This window comes from Apodemus sylvaticus, chromosome 1 (genome assembly GCF_947179515.1).
Source record: "Apodemus sylvaticus chromosome 1, mApoSyl1.1, whole genome shotgun sequence".
NCBI classification, from domain to species: domain Eukaryota; kingdom Metazoa; phylum Chordata; class Mammalia; order Rodentia; family Muridae; genus Apodemus; species Apodemus sylvaticus.
In genome coordinates, this window is record NC_067472.1 from 204,962,425 (window position 1) to 204,980,967 (window position 18,543).

Consider the following 18,543-nt stretch of genomic DNA (forward strand, 5'->3'; position numbering starts at 1 on the left):
AAACAAAGAATTCTTACCTGAAGAACATCGGATGGCGGAGAAGCATCTTAAAAAATGCTCAACTTCATTGGTCATTAGGGAAATGCAAATCAAAACAACCCTGAGATTTCACCTTACACCAGTCAGAATGGCTAAGATTAAAAATTCCGGAGATAGCAGGTGTTGGAGAGGGTGCGGAGAAAGAGGAACACTCCTCCACTGCTGGTGGGGTTGCAAATTGGTACAACCACTCTGGAAATCAGTCTGGCGGTTCCTCAGAAAACTGGGCACCTCACTTCCAGAAGATCCTGCTATACAACTCCTGGGCATATACCCAGAGGATTCCCTACCATGTAATAAGGATACATACTCTACTATGTTCATAGCAGCCCTATTTATAATTGCCAGATGCTGGAAAGAACCCAGGTATCCCTCAACAGAAGAGTGGATGCAAAAAATGTGGTATATCTACACAATGGAGTACTATTCAGCCATTAGAAACAATGAATTCATGAAATTCTTAGGCAAATGGATGGACCTAGAGAACATCATACTAAGTGAGGTAACCCAGACTCAAAAGATGAATCATGGTATGCACTCACTAATAAGTGGATATTAACCTAGAAACCTGGATTACCCAAAACATAATCTACACATCAAATGAGGTACAAGAAGAAAGGAAGAGTGGCCCCTTGTTCTGGAAAGACTCAATGAAGCCGTATTCAGCAAAACAAGAACGGGGAAGTGGGAAGGGGTGGGTGGGAGGACAGGGGGAGAGAAGGGGGCTTACAGGACTTTTTGGGAGTGGGGGGGCTAGGAAAAGGGAAATCATTTGAAATGTAAACAAAAAATATACCGAATAAAAAAAATTTAAAAAAAAGAAATAAATTGAAACTTATCATTTGTAGGAATTTTCTCTTTTGTTATTTTCTATATTCTTTGTTTATATTATATATGATTTTCCCTTTCCCTGTTTGCCCCTCAGCATAATCCCATAAGCCCTCTTGCATTTGACTGTTCCCCAATCAACCCCCTCCCACTTCTCTGTCCTGTCACATATCAAATCATTCCGAAGAAGAAACTAGGAGAGGAAGAAGAGAGCCCTGGTCCTGGAATGGCTTTATGCAGCATTGTAGGGGATTACCAGGAATTTTCAATGGAGATTGGCTTACTATGGCACAGTGGTTTATTTAGCAATGCATATATTAATGTAATATAACATTAATATAACATTAATTCACAGAGAAGCAAAGTATCTCCTTTCCTAACTTATTGTTCATCTTGTGACAGGTGGGAACCTCCTGAACCCTAGGCACTCAGACCAACAGAGTCTAGGCAATGACGAGTCTTTGTGTACAGGAACAACAAGTGTGGTCTCAACACAGTTACAAATAAAGGTAATTTGCATGGAATTCATTGAGGCAAATTTAAAATCTCAATGTCTTTTTTGTGTGTTTAGACTAGTAATCCTCAAATGTTTTCACCCAACTCCTCATATATCAATTTTTCTTTATATTGCCACTGGGATCAGAGAAAACAGGTCAATGCTCTGTCCAGTTAGTCGTTACACTATATTGAATACTGCTCTGAAACATTCTAACCCAAGACAGCCTTGTACAATGCTATGGTTCAAGGTGCTCAGAGTTCCCAAAGCCTGTATGGCCTACTGAAGATTCTCAGCCTTAATTTCTGAACCTCTTAAACATCAGGAACTTAGTTTTCATTCCTCATGATCATGCAAATGCATAACCCTCCTATTTGTACACAACCACTCACAGCTATGTGAAGTCTTCTGGTCCTGATTTCAATAAATAACCTATTTGTAAGCCGGCTTCCTAAGTTGAACATTCCCTCAGAGCTCCTTTGCAATATGTTTTTCAATGGTAACAGGCATCCCTAATCCCAAATCTACCACTTTACTAGCATAATAGGAAATCCCAAGGTGGGATTATTCACTAAATGTATGAAGCTGAATTGACACAAGGGGTGTTCTATTCACTCTAATTTCTTCAGGGAGAGAGGTTTGTGAATCTGACACAGATATACATACACAATTGTGTGTGTGTGTATATGTGTGTGTGTGTGTGTGTGTGTGTGTGTGTGTGTCTGTGGGCAAAGCCATTAATGTGCTAGAGAGCTGAAATGCCAGCATGCCAGACAAAGTGTTTTGATGTTTCCTGTCTTTTCCTTTTTGTCTTAGACCATTGCCAGGCATGATAATGCTACTCTTCTTCCCCAAGAGAGGTTCCAACTGTTAAGTGCTCTTGGGCAGAACATTGAAATAAACAACAATGTTTCGTGGGCATTTTACGTGAGCCTGAGCAAAAACTTCTATAAAATGGCAGCTGACCTTGATCAATGTGGACAAAAGGAAGCAGCCTTTGTGCTCTACCACAAGTACCTCACGTGAGAACCTGCAGTTTCTACTCCTTTTCTGGAACTTGTTTTTTTGCTCAGTCTGCTGTTTTATTCAGGGTTTTCTTCTTTGTTGACAGCTATAGAACTTGAGGATGTAATCTTTTCATCAGATTTCTGGAACTGCCCACACAGGCTTTTTCTTGTGATTCAAAGATATGAGGAACAAAGGTGGTGGTGTTATAAATAAGGAAATATAATGGCACACAAGGTCCAGCTCATAGTGGAAGAAAAGAGGGCTGAAAATCAGTGTGTATCTGAACTGATAGCTATTTTTGATTTTCAAATCTCCTCTGATGTAAACAGTCACAGATTTGTCTCTGATGGGTGGCCACACTTATTGAGTTCTATAGGAGAGAGGTAGGCATTCCTGTAGCTTCACAGTCACCAGAGGATTGTTGACTACCTAGCTTCAGTGTGGTTAACCATCCTTAGGAATTTCTCCAAACTATTCATTGTATTGCATAAGAAGAGTGAAAAATAGATTGTAAAGCTGTCACCATGAAATACTTCTTACAGCCTCAGTGACAAGTGTGCTTTGACTTTAGTAAGGGGAAGATGGAAAAGTCTCACTAATCCTAGTTGGCCTTAAATTTTGTGAAACAGGGGCGGCGGCGGCGGCGGCAGCAGCGGCAGCAGTGGCTGATCCAGCTGAAGGGCCATCAGCAGTGGAACCAAGGCGTCACAGGGACCAGTTAGGCCCTGCGCCCACGACCACTGACCTTCGCTGACCAGCCGGACAGCAAGCAGCTGCAGTTGTGCGGCGCCTTTCCTGCACGGAGGCCACTTCAGAACTCGGCCTCCCACCAGTCAGGAGAGGAGGATCCATCTTGGTTCCGTACTCCAGGAATCGGACAGACTGAGGTACACAAACATAATCCGAGGCCAACACCGCGGTGGTCTGAGCCCGACGGGCGTTGGCCTGCACCCAGGCCCTGGGCGGGTCGGGGGGCCATCGGGGTGCCAACCCAACCAGGAGGTTTTTTGCCCAGGCCTGCGAGCACGCCGCCGCCATTTTGCCTGCAGGACGACAGAGAGCTCAGGCGGGCAGACCTGTAACAGGCATAGCCTAAGGCTAACAAAGCGGGGGTCCAGGCCGCAAAAGGCACAGGACTGACCCCAAGAAGTGGGCGGCTTGGTGGGCCATCTGTGAGTCAACCCGCCCAGGTGATTGTTAGCAAAGCAGACTCTCCCGGCGCTTTCAGGGAGCGCGGGCGCACACGCCCGCCATCCTAGTCACCTGGCAAACCCAATTAACAGTCAAAGCCGTAGGGGAACTTTGCTCGGACCTTGGCCTCCCAGGCTTTTGCCTGGACTCAGGGACTGGGCGGCCAGGCTAACCTTGTGTGCGATAGCCCGGTTGGCAGATCGGCTGCCCAGCGGAGTGAGCGGAACTCAGGGGAGGTCACAGTAGCATACACTGTCGGCACTCCCTGGGAGTGCACACGGGCTCCATCTGCTCCACAGACACAATCTGGGGCAAGGCCTAAGGCAGAAGCCCTTAGCTCTACTCTCTCCGCTTCCGGATCCAGATCAGTCTGGGCGGCAGCATTACATCTCCAAGTCCTGCAAGTGGCTAGCTGGGCTTCCGGGCGGCCAGCTGGGAGAAGTCAGTGTGCTCCAGTGAATCCAGCGGGCCCCAGCGGGAGCCTTCGGGTGCCTGCTTTGGGTTCTGAACAGCCTGGGCAGCAGCACACTGTCTACAAGCAGTGCAGGAGGTAAGCTGTGCACCAGAGGCCAACTGGGAAGGGGCAGCTTGCACTGGTGAGTCCAGCACTGACAAGATAAACTAACACCAGTGAGATCTAGATGGCAAAAGGCAAACGCAGGAACGTCACTAACAGAAATCAAGGCAATATGGCAACATCTGAACCCAATTCTCCTCTACCAACATGTCCTGGATACCCCATCACACCAGTAAAACAAGATTTGGATTTAAAATCACTGGTCATGATGCTGGTACAGGAACACATGAAGGTCATACATAAAGAAATTCAGGAGACAATGGATCAAAAGGTAGAAGCCCTTGCAAGGGAAACACAAAAATCATTGAAAGAAATCCAGGAGAATACAAAAGCCAACAAGGAGGAAATGCAAAAAACACTTAAAGAAATACAGGAGAACTTTGCTCAACAGGCTGAGGTCATGAAAGACGAAACACAAAAATCTCTTAAAGAAATACAGGAGAACTTTGGTCAACAGGCTGAGCTCATGAAAGAGAAAACACAAAAATCTCTTAAAGAATTACAGGAAAACACAAACATGCAAGTGAAGGAGCTAAGCAAAACCATCCAGGATCTAAAATCAGAAGTAGAAACAACTAAGAAAACTCAAAGGGAGACAACTTTGGAGATAGAAAGCCTTGGGAAGAAATCAGGGGACAGAGATACAAATATCAACAACAGAATACAAGAGATAGAAGAAAGAATCTCAGATGCTGAAGATTCCATAGAAACCATGGACTCAACAGTTAAAGAAAATGCAAAATGCAAAAAGCTTGTAACCCAAAATATCCAGGAAATCCAGGACACAATGAGAAGACCAAACCTAAGGATTATAGGCATAGAGGAGAGTGAAGATTTACAACTTAAAGGGCCAGCAAATATCTTCAATAAAATTATGGAAGAAAACTTCCCTAACCTAAAGAGAGAGATGCCCATGAATATACAAGAAGCCTACAGAACTCCAAACAGACTGGACCAGAACAGAAATACTTCCCGTCACATAATAATCAAAACACCAAATGTTCTAAACAAAGAAAGAATACTAAAGGCAGTAAGAGAAAAAGGCCAAGTAACATATAAAGGAAGACCTATCAGAATCACAGCAGACTTTTCACCTGAGACTATGAAGGCTAGAAGGTCCTGGGCAGATCTCATGCAGACTCTAAGAGAACACAAATGCCAACCAAAACTACTATATCCAGCAAAACTCTCAATCACCATAGATGGAGAAACTAAGATATTTCATGACAAAACCAAGTTTACCCAATATCTATCCACAAACCCGGCCCTAAAAAGGATAATAGGAGGACAACACCAATACAAGGAGGGAAACTTCACCCTGGAAAAAGCAAGATAGTAACCTTTCATCAAACCCAAAAGAAGTTAAGCATTCAAATTTAAAAAATAACGTCAAAAATGATAGGAAGTAACAATCACTATTCCTTAATATCTCTTAACATCAATGGACTTAATGCCCCAATAAAAAGACACAGACTAACTGAATGGATACGTAAACAGGACCCTACATTTTGCTGCTTACAGGAAACACACCTCAGGGTCAAAGACAAACACTACCTTAGAGTAAAAGGCTGGAAGACAATTTTACAAGCAAATGGTCTCAGGAAACAAGCTGGAGTAGCCATTTTAATATCAGATAAAATTGACTTTCAACCCAAAGTCATCAAAAGAGACTCTGAGGGACACTTCTTGCTGGTCAAAGGAAAAATACAAAAAGAAGAACTGACAATCCTGAACATCTATGCCCCAAATGTAAGGGCACCCTCTTTTGTAAAAGAAACTTTATTAAAACTAAAAGCACACATTGCACCTAACACAATAATTGTGGGTGACTTCAACACTGCACTTTCCTCAATGGACCGATCAGGAAAACAGAAACTAAACAGGGACACAATGAAACTAATTGAAGCTTTGGACCAATTAGATTTAACAGATATATATAGAACATTCTATCCTAAAACAAAAGAATATACCTTTTTCTCAGCACCTCATGGTACCTTCTCCAAAATCGACCATATAATTGGTCACAAGACAGACCTCAACAAATATAAGAAGATCGAACTAATCCCATGCCTCCTATCTGATCACTATGGAGTAAAAGTGGTCTTCAATAGCAACAGAAACAACAGAAAGCCCACATACAAGTGGAAACTGAACAATACTCTACTCAATGATACCTTGGTCAAGGAAGAAATAAAGAAAGAAATTAAAGACTTTTTAGAACACAATGAAAATGAAAACACAACATACCCGAATCTATGGGACACAATAAAAGCAGTGCTAAGAGGAAAACTCATAGCCCTGAGTGCCTCCAAAAAGAAAATGGAGAGAGCATACATTACCAGCTTAATGACACACCTGAAAGCCCTGGAACAAAAAGAAGCTATTTCGCCCAGGAGGAGTAGAAGGCAGGAAATCATCAAACTCAGGGCCGAAATCAATCAAGTAGAAACAAAGAGAACCATACAAAAAATCAACAATACCAGGAGCTGGTTCTTTGAGAAAATCAACAAGATAGATAAACCCTTAGCCAGAATGACCAAAGGGCACAGAGAAAGTATCCAAATTAACAAACTTAGAAATGAAAAGGGAGATATAACAACGGAAACTGAGGAAATCCAAAAAATCATCAGATCCTACTACAAGAGCCTATACTCAACACAACTGGAGAATCTGGAGGAAATGGACAATTTCCTTGACAGATACCAAATACCAAAATTAAATCAGGACCAACTAGACCATCTAAACAGTCCCATAATGCCTAAAGAAATAGAAGGAGTCATAGAAAGTCTTCCAACCAAAAAAAGCACAGGACCAGATGGCTTCAGTGCAGAATTCTACCAGACCTTCAAAGAAGAGTTAACACCAATACTCTTCAAACTATTCCACAAAATAGAAACAGAAGGAACACTACCCAATTCCTTCTATGAAGCCACAATTACGCTGATACCAAAGCCACACAAAGATCCAACAAAGAAAGAGAACTTCAGACCAATTTCCCTTATGAACATCGATGCAAAAATACTCAATAAAATTCTTGCCAACCGAATCCAAGAACACATCAAAACGATCATCCACCATGATCAAGTAGGCTTTATCCCAGGAATGCAGGGTTGGTTCAATATACGGAAATCCATCAATACAATCCACTACATAAACAAACTCAAAGAACAAAACCACATGGTCATTTCATTGGATGCTGAAAAAGCATTTGACAAAATTCAGCATCCCTTCATGCTTAAAGTCTTGGAGAGAACAGGAATTCAAGGCCCATACCTAAACATAGTAAAAGCAATATACAGCAAACCGGTAGCCAGCATCAAACTAAATGGAGAGAAACTTGAAGCAATCCCACTGAAATCAGGGACCAGACAAGGCTGCCCCCTTTCTCCTTATCTTTTCAATATTGTACTTGAGGTACTAGCTCGGGCAATTCGACAACATAAGGAGGTCAAAGGGATACAAATTGGAAAGGAAGAAGTCAAACTATCATTATTTGCAGACGACATGATCGTCTACCTAAGTGACCCAAAGAACTCCACTAGAGAGCTCCTACAGCTGATAAACAACTTCAGCAAAGTGGCAGGTTATAAAGTCAACTCAAGCAAATCAGTGGCCTTCCTATACTCAAAGGATAAGCAGGCTGAGAAAGAAATTAGGGAAATGACCCCCTTCACAATAGCCACAAACAGTATAAAGTATCTTGGGGTGACTCTTACCAAACATGTGAAAGATCTGTATGACAAGAACTTCAAGACTCTGAAGAAGGAAATGGAAGAAGACCTCAAAAAATGGGAAAACCTCCCATGCTCATGGATCGGCAGAATCAATATAGTTAAAATGGCCATTTTGCCTAAAGCACTATACAGATTCAATGCAATACCCATCAAAATCCCAACTCAATTCTTCACAGAGCTAGAAAGAGCAATTATCAAATTCATCTGGAACAACAAAAAACCCAGGATAGCTAAAACTATTCTCAGCAACAAAAGGAAATCTGGGGGAATCAGTATCCCTGACCTCAAGCAATACTACAGAGCAATAGTGTTAAAAACTGCATGGTATTGGTACAGTGACAGACAGGAGGATCAATGGAACAGGATTGAAGATCCAGAAATGAACCCACACACCTATGGCCACTTGATCCTCGACAAAGAGGCTGAAAACATCCAATGGAAAAAAGATAGCCTTTTCAACAAATGGTGCTGGTTCAACTGGAGGTCAGCATGCAGAAGAATGCGAATTGATCCATCCTTGTCTCCTTGTACTAAGCTCAAATCCAAATGGATCAAGGACCTCCACATAAAGCCAGACACTCTGAAGTTAATAGAAAAAAAACTGGGGAAGACCCTTGAGGACATCGGTACAGGGAGAAAGTTTCTGAACAGAACACCAATAGCGTATGCTCTAAGAGCAAGAATTGACAAATGGGACCTCATAAAATTACAAAGTTTCTGTAAGGCAAAGGACACCATCAAGAGGACAAATCGGCAACCAACAAATTGGGAAAAGATCTTCACCAATCCTACATCAGATAGAGGGCTAATATCCAATATATATAAAGAACTCAAGAAGTTAGACTCCAGAAAACCAAACAACCCTATTAAAAAATGGGGTACAGAGTTAAACAAAGAATTCTCACCTGAAGAACTTCGGATGGCGGAGAAGCATCTTAAAAAATGCTCAACTTCATTAGTCATTAGGGAAATGCAAATCAAAACAACCCTAAGATTTCATCTTACACCAGTCAGAATGGCTAAGATTAAAAATTCAGGAGACAGCAGGTGTTGGAGAGGGTGTGGAGAAAGAGGAACACTCCTCCACTGCTGGTGGGGTTGCAAATTGGTACAACCACTCTGGAAATCAGTCTGGCGGTTCCTCCGAAAACTGGGCACCTTACTTCCAGAAGATCCTGCTATACCACTCCTGGGCATATACCCAGAAGACTCCCCACCATGTAATAAGGATACATGTTCTACTATGTTCATAGCAGCCCTATTTGTAATTGCCAGATGCTGGAAAGAACCCAGGTATCCCTCAACAGAAGAGTGGATGCAAAAAATGTGGTATATCTACACAATGGAGTACTATTCAGCCATTAGAAACAATGAATTCATGAAATTCTTAGGCAAATGGATGGAGCTAGAGAATATCATACTAAGTGAGGTAACCCAGACTCAAAAGGTGAATCATGGTATGCACTCACTAATAAGTGGATATTAACCTAGAAAACTGGAATACCCAAAACATAATCCACACATCAAATGAGGTACAAGAAGAAAGGAGGAGTGGCCCCTGGTTCTGGAAAGACTCAGTGAAACAGTATTCAGCAAAACCAGAACGGGGAAGTGGGAAGGGGTGGGTGGGAGGACAGGGGAAGAGAAGGGGGCTTGCGGGACTTTCGGGGAGTGGGGGGGCTAGAAAAGGGGAAATCATTTGAAATGTATATAAATTATATCGAATAATAAAAAAAAAAATGGGAAAACCTCCCATGCTCATGAAAAAAAAAAAAAAATTTTGTGAAACAGAATATAAGGATATATATATATATATATATATATATATATATATATATATATATATATATATATATATAGTATAGTATAGGGAGGGGTTTTCTGGACATGATTTAATTGATCTTCAGAAGACTGAATGTTTAGTAGGTACGTCAATTACTGTTCCACAACTAGAGAGCTTAGATTTACAGATGAGTTGAGGTACCACAGTTTGCATTCCCTTTGTTGTACAAATACTACAACAGGGTTTCTCTTGGTTTTCCACTGGTGGTTTCCCGTAAAATGAAGGCATTCTCTTGAGATCATAAAAAATCTACTCTCATTTTTTCCCTTCTCCAATAACAAATCTCTCTTACCAAAAAGTCACAAGTTCTCCCATACATCAGCTTCCCAGACTGAGTTTCTGGTCATATCCTCTTCTCAAGAAGAGTTTTTGACAAGGCAGTGAATCTTGAATCTTGGACAGACATAAGGGTTGAAGCAGTTTACTAGCATCATGAGACTAGGTAGCCAGGGAACATCACCACCTAGAACTGAGCACCCTCAGTATCTCCTCTCATTACCTAGTGATGTCTGAGGTAAGGTGGTACACTCCCAGGTAGCAATAAACAAAAGTGCTATGTGGGCAAAGATTAATATTGGGAATGAAAGACTCAGACCACTGTGTTTATTTCCTAGTATGAAGTCCAGGATTACAACCTGTTTCCTCAAGGATTGTGTGTCTATCTGGTGCCTCCTGGGTGTTGAAATGACCAACTGGCACTGTATCACTTTAACTATGCTTATTGACAACTAATGTTTGCTGAATGTGCCAGTATCATGGAAGAATTTTGATAGTTTTTCTCCAGTCTAAGTAATGGAAATTGATGTGGGATCTCAGGGTGTGCCTTATTAAATACCAGTAACTTCTGAAGCAGTGACAACAGAGTCCAAATTTCCTTAGGGACTCATTTAGACATTTTAGTTTCTCTGCCCAGCTTAGTCTCTCTGCTCTATTCCTTTAGACTCTATGTGGAAAAGCTCCCTGCAGATAAAAAGTACAAAGACGTTGTGGAGATTTATAAAAAATCAAATATCCTCAAGGTAGGGTTTCATTCTCAATGTGACTGACCAAAAATCTCCAAAGCAGAACACAACTGCTCACCAAAAAGACACAGATGATGACACTAGAAGGAAGCGGGGGGGGGGGGGGGGAGGGGGGGCATGGGGGGGTGGGCAGTGCTGTTTCAGGAATTCTGTACAGAGGGGATGGCTGGGAATTGCATTCAAGACATGCACGAGATACTGCTGCCCCTGCCATCTTCTATTCTTTCTCTCTTTTCTAACATTAGCACTGTTCTAATTATCCATTTTGGTTTTGTATTGCAGACAATAAAACAGATTTTTGTAAGGGCTGAGGAGCTGAAGAGAGACCTGTTAAATGAATATTCTGAAGAACATTTCGTTTACTTGACAGAAAAGGTCAGTGTGAGGGGAAGCATGGATATAGGAGGACTGTGTGACATCTACACAGTCTGATCCCAGGACTGTCTTGTGCAGTGTCTTTGAAGTGTGAGTCAATGAAAGGGCTCCCTCTGTAATCCAATCAACACACATGAACATTCACACACACACACACACACACACACACACACACACACACACACACACACAATGTCATGGCATACTAAGAAGACTGAGACCTAACTTTATTAAAAACAGGAAAAGAGTAAGGTAGAAGAATGGATTTTCCAAAACACCAGGGATACATGCCCTAGGCTGAAATGTCAGACTTTAACGGAACTACACTTTGTTCATATCTGGGCTGAAAAGACGTTTCTTCCAAAATTTGAAGTAGTGGCCTAAATTCTTTTCCTTTCCTACAGAAGAAGAAGGAAGAAGAACTGTCCAAGAAGGCATCATTCTTGGAAGAAAAAAAGAAGACCAGAACACGAATTTCAAAATGGGCTTCCTTTCCTTTTCTAAAACGGTATGGTTCTCAAGAAAAATAAACAAGGTGGGAGGTGGGCGCTGGAGCACCAATTTCATCAAAGGAAGCTCAGCCTTATTCAGTAACAACTGGAACTTTCAGCCCAACAGTGGTGCCTTCAGGAAAGGAAGCCTGTGATGAAGCAGCTCAAACAACATCACCAGCTGCCAAGGAGGCTGCAGAAACTGGCACCTTAGAATGTCCAGGTGAGTCATCATCGTTTTCTTACTTGGACAAGCCTTGTATAGAAGTTGTTCAAATTGCATCTGGGTCAGGAAAACAGGAGTGAGACTGAAGCTCACCAGTAAGGTAAGGCAGAGGTGCTGGACAGGTGCCTCAAGTCTGGAACACTGGGCCCGACACGGAATCCTGAATCTCCTGCCATGTGCTCAGTCTTCTGCTTCCATTGATCTGCTGGCTATGCTGTGGTAACAGAACCTCATGAGATGAGTGCTGCTTTTATCTGTCTTGACAACCTGACTGTCTTGTCAGCATGTGGAGACAGAGCAATATTTCCATATGTATCTGTCAGATGTTGTTAAAAAAATTCTGAACTTTCCCTGCACTTCAGTGACCACATGGGTCTCCCTCATCCTTAAAACATTGCAAGATTGTGGACAGATTGTGGTAGTCTGACCCTGAGATAAGAAACTGTGTATGTATTTGTGCTCTCTGCATCCTCTTATTACCTGAAGGATTTATTCACAGCCTCACAGATCTATCATAAATGCTTCATATGATTGAGCATAACCACAGCTGGCTTCATCAAGGTGGATTCTATGGAATAAGTGTAGTTTGACTCAATGCATGCCAGGATGTCACAGATTGTAAGTCATTTGTGTGAGTCAAGATCTAAGGCAACGTCCAGGTGGACACAGGAAAATACAAGTCTAGACTTCAGAGCGTAAATGCCAAAAAATTTGGAGATATGAATGAAGATCCAAGGAGACCTGTCTCTGCCAGGAGAAACACAGCAGAAGTTTTGCTTTTCTCTGACAGTATAGCTCCCTGAATGCTTATGGTGTTCTACTCAGTTAGGAGATGACTTTGTCCAATGAGGACTTTCACAGAGAAATTTTATATCAGCTAAGAGTCACATCCAAAAATATTGCTCCATCCTCTTAAGCAGACAGTAAAGCCCATGGCCCCTTCTCCCAGACACCAGTAACCAGAGCTTGGAGTAAAACTCCCTGCCTATCATGAGGAGGGGGATGAAGAAAAGGATCTCAATGACTTTGTATTACTTTCCTAGGGTGATAGACTTGAGTTCTCCTCAGGGATACCAGGCCCTGTCTCCTCATACTTTTCTCTCTTTTCCATTACAGTTGAGAAAGGCAGAGGCCTGCGCCAGGTGGTCCTCCCTCATGATTTGTGCGATAAATTCCTCACTGCAGCAGGAATGAACACCAAGAAAAAAATAGAGACATGTGGTGTTCTATGTGGAGCCCTGGTAAAGATATAAACACTTCTGATTTGAGGCTGTTGCTTTCCCCTTGACTTTACATGACTCTCAGGGAACATATCTAGGGTCTCTATCCATACACATCACCTTCCAGAAGGAACTATGGTTGACAAGGTTGGCCATCTTGTATTGGATGACTTTGTATTTGGTTGCTTTAGAGAGTCTTTTGAAATGAACAATGTGGTTCAATGCTATAGATAGAAATGTTCATTCTAGTTGGGGGCTAGTGCCAGAAATTCCAGGCACTGGCAAACTGATGCTGGAATCTTCTTACAAGTTCAAATGAGCCTCAGCGTCAGAGTTCTATATTACCTAAAGGTAAAAGAATGCAAACAGAAAGCAGAAATGCAGGTAGCCAGGCATAAGTCCCGGAAACAGACAAGTTGCCTCGTTGTAACCAGAAATCAATGGCTTTTAGGTCCTGGTCTGAGTATCTACTCTGGTAAGCTTTTGAGCACAAGTTTCCTAGGCATCTCTAGACACCTGAGCAATCCTACTGGCTGCTACTGGAAAGACCCTCAGCCCAGGAGGTGTCAAGCTGGACATCTACATTTCTACTCAACATCTGTTCCTTTTTAGCTGTATCTTAGCAAAGCACAAGAGCAGCCAAGGATTTGAAACCACAAAGGGAGAAAGAAAAATGAGATTCATGTACTGTCTGGTCTGGGGCCTATTGTGTGTCTGAGAGAATGGGTCTGAGACCTCCAAGAGTTGTGACAAGTTGTTTTCTCCTGGCAGGTTGGAGTGGAATATCACATCAGCCATATCCTCATTCCTGTCCAGGAAGGAGGCCCAGATTATTGCTGTGCAAAGCATGAGGAGGACCTCTTCTTTATTCAAGAAGGACTGGGACTTATTACATTAGGATGGATACATGTAAGCAAAAGGACCTCTGGGAATGAGGGTTCCTTTTCTGTTTCTTCAAAACAGCCTACCTAAAACTTGCTGTGCACAGAGGCAATTCATTCCAGATCATCGGCTCTGAGCATGTATAACCAATAGTGTGCAGGTCAAATCAAAGGAGCATTTCCTGGCACTTTTACAGCTCTTTGTATTTTATGTTTACTAGGAGTAATTGTTCAAACTTTCAACTTTATGTTAATCTGCGTGGAGAATGGTAGCTTGCCAAGATATATGAGAAAATGTATATAGACCATATACCTAAAAGGTGTAGAGATGAAACTTAAGTAAGCCAAGAGTGTCTGTTCTAATGATTGTGTTTTTTATTTATGAAGAAGTACTTCCTTTGTGTACACTGAAATGATCTTACATGCAAGATTTTGAAGTGTTTGAACATGTATAGCATACATCTTTTGACTTTCAAGAAAACACATTTACTTGCCGAGAGAGTCTCTTGGATGATTCTGTTATTTTCAAAGACTGAAGTTCACAAAACTATTGAAATTATTCTAACAACGAATATAAGCCACAAGAAGGAGCATTAGTGGTGTTTTTTGTGAGATCAAAAACTTCTAGTCAGACCTTGGGAAGTGCTGATGCTCTTCATTCCAATTGTATAAATTCTTCCTGCTGTGCCAAATTCAACAATATATTATAGCCAACTGATATTGGCCTTTTGCGGCTTGGGACTCAAAAGGGAAATCACACATAAAATGAGCACCAAGTCACATGAGACAAAGTGCACAATATACTTCAGGTGAGAAATATAGGACAGTGAGGGTTGCAGAGGAAGAGCTGTCACATGTAAAGTGACATGATGACTTGGGAGGAGGAGCCCAAAATATTTATGGGAGAGGGGATAGCATTGGAGAGATATACACTGAGATCCTATATCAGTGAACATTTCTGTTGGCTAGGATTTGTGGTTTGTTTTGGAAACGGATGCCTGATCTTCACATATATAACCAAAGAGAACCCTGGCATACCTTGTCTAGGATGGAGGTAAAAATGGAGAGTGATTTGGAGTATAGAGAAAACTCTGGACTATTCTGAGCAAAAGAATGATGTAACCAAAGCCATACTCCAGAAGTTAAAATTAAGGAGTTGAAGGGCTCCTTGGGAAGGGAATGTCAGGTGTGGTTTGGGAGCTTATACCATGGAATGAGGATAAGAAGGTGATAGTCTTGTTTGTGTGTAGGATGGATCAGGGTAATTCAGATACCCAGGCAATAGGGGTAGAGGCTGAGGAGTCAGACTGGGCAGGATTTCAATTGGGCTCATGGAGTTAGAAGTGCTCCTCTCATAAACATGAATAGGGTTGCAGAAGAGGACAGATCTTGACAGCAGGGTTCAGTTATACTGTTTGGAATTGAAGGCACATGTTAGATATTCCAACTGCATCAACATTGGGAGGATGTTGTGAGAAGCCTAGAGAGGGACCTGAGCCACGTGCAGGTGGCTCATGAACCTGGTAAATAGGGAGAACTGGCTGCAAGAGAAACAATTCCCTGGCAGATTAGGTGAATGTCTAATGAGGAAAGCAGGGTATATAGGGATGAAGAAGAAACAAGGGTGAAGGAGAACTGGATATGATGTTCTCAGAAGCCGCATAACAGGGATGCAGGAAGAATGACGTCAGGATTTGACCTGCTGGAGCTCTGAGGATATTGACTTAATGCCTTCTAAGTCATGGTGGGCAGACATTGCAATGTTCAATAATGTCATAAAATCTGGGTGTACTGTCACACTCCTGGACCCCCAGCATTCAGGACGATAAGACTTGTAGGTAGAGAATTTGGTGCCAAGTTGATTGAACTGTAATATTGTGCCTCAAAACAAGAAGTCACTTGATTAGGAATTGGTCAATGTGGAGTCTGTCATAACGGTCATACTGAAGCAGGCATCTAGGACCTAGAATCTAGGGGAATTTGAAGTGAGAAGGCTGCTCTTAGGAAATGGGTTAGCAGATTACTGACCTGTAGGACCTGTGAGATGGTTTGGACATGGTATCTTCTTGTTTGTTGTTTTCTTCAATTTTTCTTTGATTTCACTTTAGTTGTCAAAAGCTTGATGTTTTAAATTATAGCATAGCTGTGAGTGTACATATGTAAAAAGAGTTGGGGTTGCAAATTGGTACAACCACTCTGGAAATCAGTTGGGCACTTCCTCAGAAAACTGGGCACATCACTTCCGGAAGATTCTGCTATACCACTCCTGGGTATATACCCAGAGGATTCCCCAGCATGTAATAAGGATACATGCTCCACTATGTTCATAGCAGCCCTATTTATAATAGCCAGAAACTGGAAAGAACCCAGGTATTCCTCAGCAGAAAAATGGATGCAAAAAATGTTGTATATATACACAATGGAGTACTATTCAGCCATTAGAAACAATGAATTCATGAAATTCTTAGGCAAATGGATGGAGCTGGAGAACATCATACACTAAGTGAGGTAAGCCAGTCTCAAAAGATCAATCATGGTATTCACTCACTAAGAAGTGGATATTAACCTAGAAAACTGGAATACCAAAACCATAATCCACACATAAAATGATGTACAACCCCCTGGTTCTGGAAAGACTCAGTGTAGCAGTATAGGGCAAAACCAGAGCAGGGAAGTGGGAAGGGGAGGGTGGGAGAACAGGGGGAGGGAAGGGGGCTTATGGGACTTCTGGGGAGTGGGGGTCCAGAAAAGGGGAAATCATTTGAAATGTAAATAAAAATATATCGAATAAAAAAAGGGAAAAATAAGTTATAGCATAGTTGTGAGTGTACATACATAAATAGAGTTGTTAAATATCTCAAGGTGGATGCATCTATATGCATACACAACTTAGAGATAGAAATGAGAATCTGCTAAAAGCCTGCTCCAAATTTCTCACTTCCTTCCTCTGAAATTGAATCCTCTCTTGAACTCACCATGTCTTCCTCCATTTTATATATGAACCTCCTCAATTCTAGCAGTACTTTGTGTTCATTGTGCAGAAATGTGATTACTATCTGTAAGTGTGGACTCATGAATGTATTCGTCTGATGGGTAGTTACATCTGGTGGCCCAGTGAGAATGGGAGGGAAGTAAAGGAAAGAGTCATAGTATTATCAGGCAGATGGTTCAATTTTCCTTTTCCACATGACAGATGTGGGTCTGCATGGAGAGATTTTGGAAATCACAGGAGAGAACAGATTGTTAATGATCCATGGCCTCCCTTCCTTGCTGGATCAACCATAGCTGACTGGGCTAACTTACAATTCTTGACTTCTTTTGTCTTCTCAGACCCATCCAACCCAGACAGCCTTTTTGTCAAGTGTAGATCTACACACACATTTTGCATACCAAACGATGCTCCCTGAATCCATAGCTGTGGTGTGTGCTCCCAAGTATAAACAGTAAGTATGTGAGATTCAAGTCTGGAATTTAGAATTACAAAATTGTCAATGGCTCCAAACTATTTAAAAATTGTCTATGTACAGAATGTCTTAATTGATTGCTATGAAAGCCTTCCTTTAAGGTGCATATTCTAATGATCACAAGGCCACTCTTAAAAGATAAGATGACACCACTGCTGGTTTTCTAAGACAACCTCTCAAGAAATTTACTCAAGAGGCAGAGATTGAACAAATTCCACAGAAAACACTGTATAAGAGTTTTATGTCTTTTATTTCACATTCACAATGCTGTGTTATTCTGAATTCTTCAGGAGAGGTAGTATTGGGCAAGCAATGAATCATCCTGCTTTCTTTTATAATATTTTTGTACACTTGATGTGCTACAGGAATAAGATTGCTCTGGTTTTAGAATTTTGTCCCTTCTGCCTCAAATTTATTGGTTTAAACAGACCTAACTCATTGCTACATTGTTCTTCCTACATATTTCTACTGTTGACTTCCTCTGCCCACTTAGATTATCGTGCAAGAAAGGGATCCAGAGACAGAGAGACAGAGATGCTTATATATGACAAAAGGAAGGAAAGTGAATAAATGAATGAATGAATGAATAAATAAATAAGAAAGTGTAGATGGAAGATCAGGGGGAAAGACATCAAAGAAAAAAATAAAGGAGAAACACTAAGAAACTAGTGGATAATTAAAACTAGGACATGGATGTCAAGGTCTAGGAGGAGGACAGCGTGGACCATGATCAATTACAATAGGCAGACATAGTCCGCAGTTACTAAAATAGAAGGGAAACACTGTTCAAAGAAGACGAGAAGAGAGATAGGAGGTTTTGAGAGAGATGAGACGGTAAAAGAGAAAGAGGGAGAGACATATAAGAAAAAAAGAGACATCTAAGAAAAAGAGAGAAATGAGTAAAAGAAAACAAAAGAAAAAGGTAGAGAGAAAGGTAGAAAAGAGAGACAGAGGAAACTAGGACTTGGAGGCAAATGTGTGCAACTGTGTCTGCCTTTTCTCATTTCAGAACTGGAATTTTCACACTGACACCTATTGGACTACAAGAAATATCCGATTGTCCACGGAGAGGGTTCCACACCCACAGACAAGACACAGCTCTCTTCTGTGTATGTATCTTTGTACAAGTAATCAAGGCCATGTTTTCA

At 41.6% G+C, this 18,543-nt stretch overlaps 1 protein-coding gene across 1 annotated transcript in view; it reads left to right on the plus strand.

The window, feature by feature from the left end:
• Positions 1 to 18,543, plus strand: part of LOC127672456 (STAM-binding protein-like) — a 157,486-nt gene that overhangs the window by 136,864 nt on the left and 2,079 nt on the right. The window contains exons 2-5 of the mRNA XM_052167630.1: positions 12,947 to 13,071; positions 13,822 to 13,959; positions 17,262 to 17,374; positions 18,405 to 18,504. Of these exons, the coding sequence (XP_052023590.1) occupies positions 12,947 to 13,071; positions 13,822 to 13,959; positions 17,262 to 17,374; positions 18,405 to 18,504 (476 nt within the window). The remainder of the gene's footprint in view (positions 1 to 12,946; positions 13,072 to 13,821; positions 13,960 to 17,261; positions 17,375 to 18,404; positions 18,505 to 18,543) is intronic.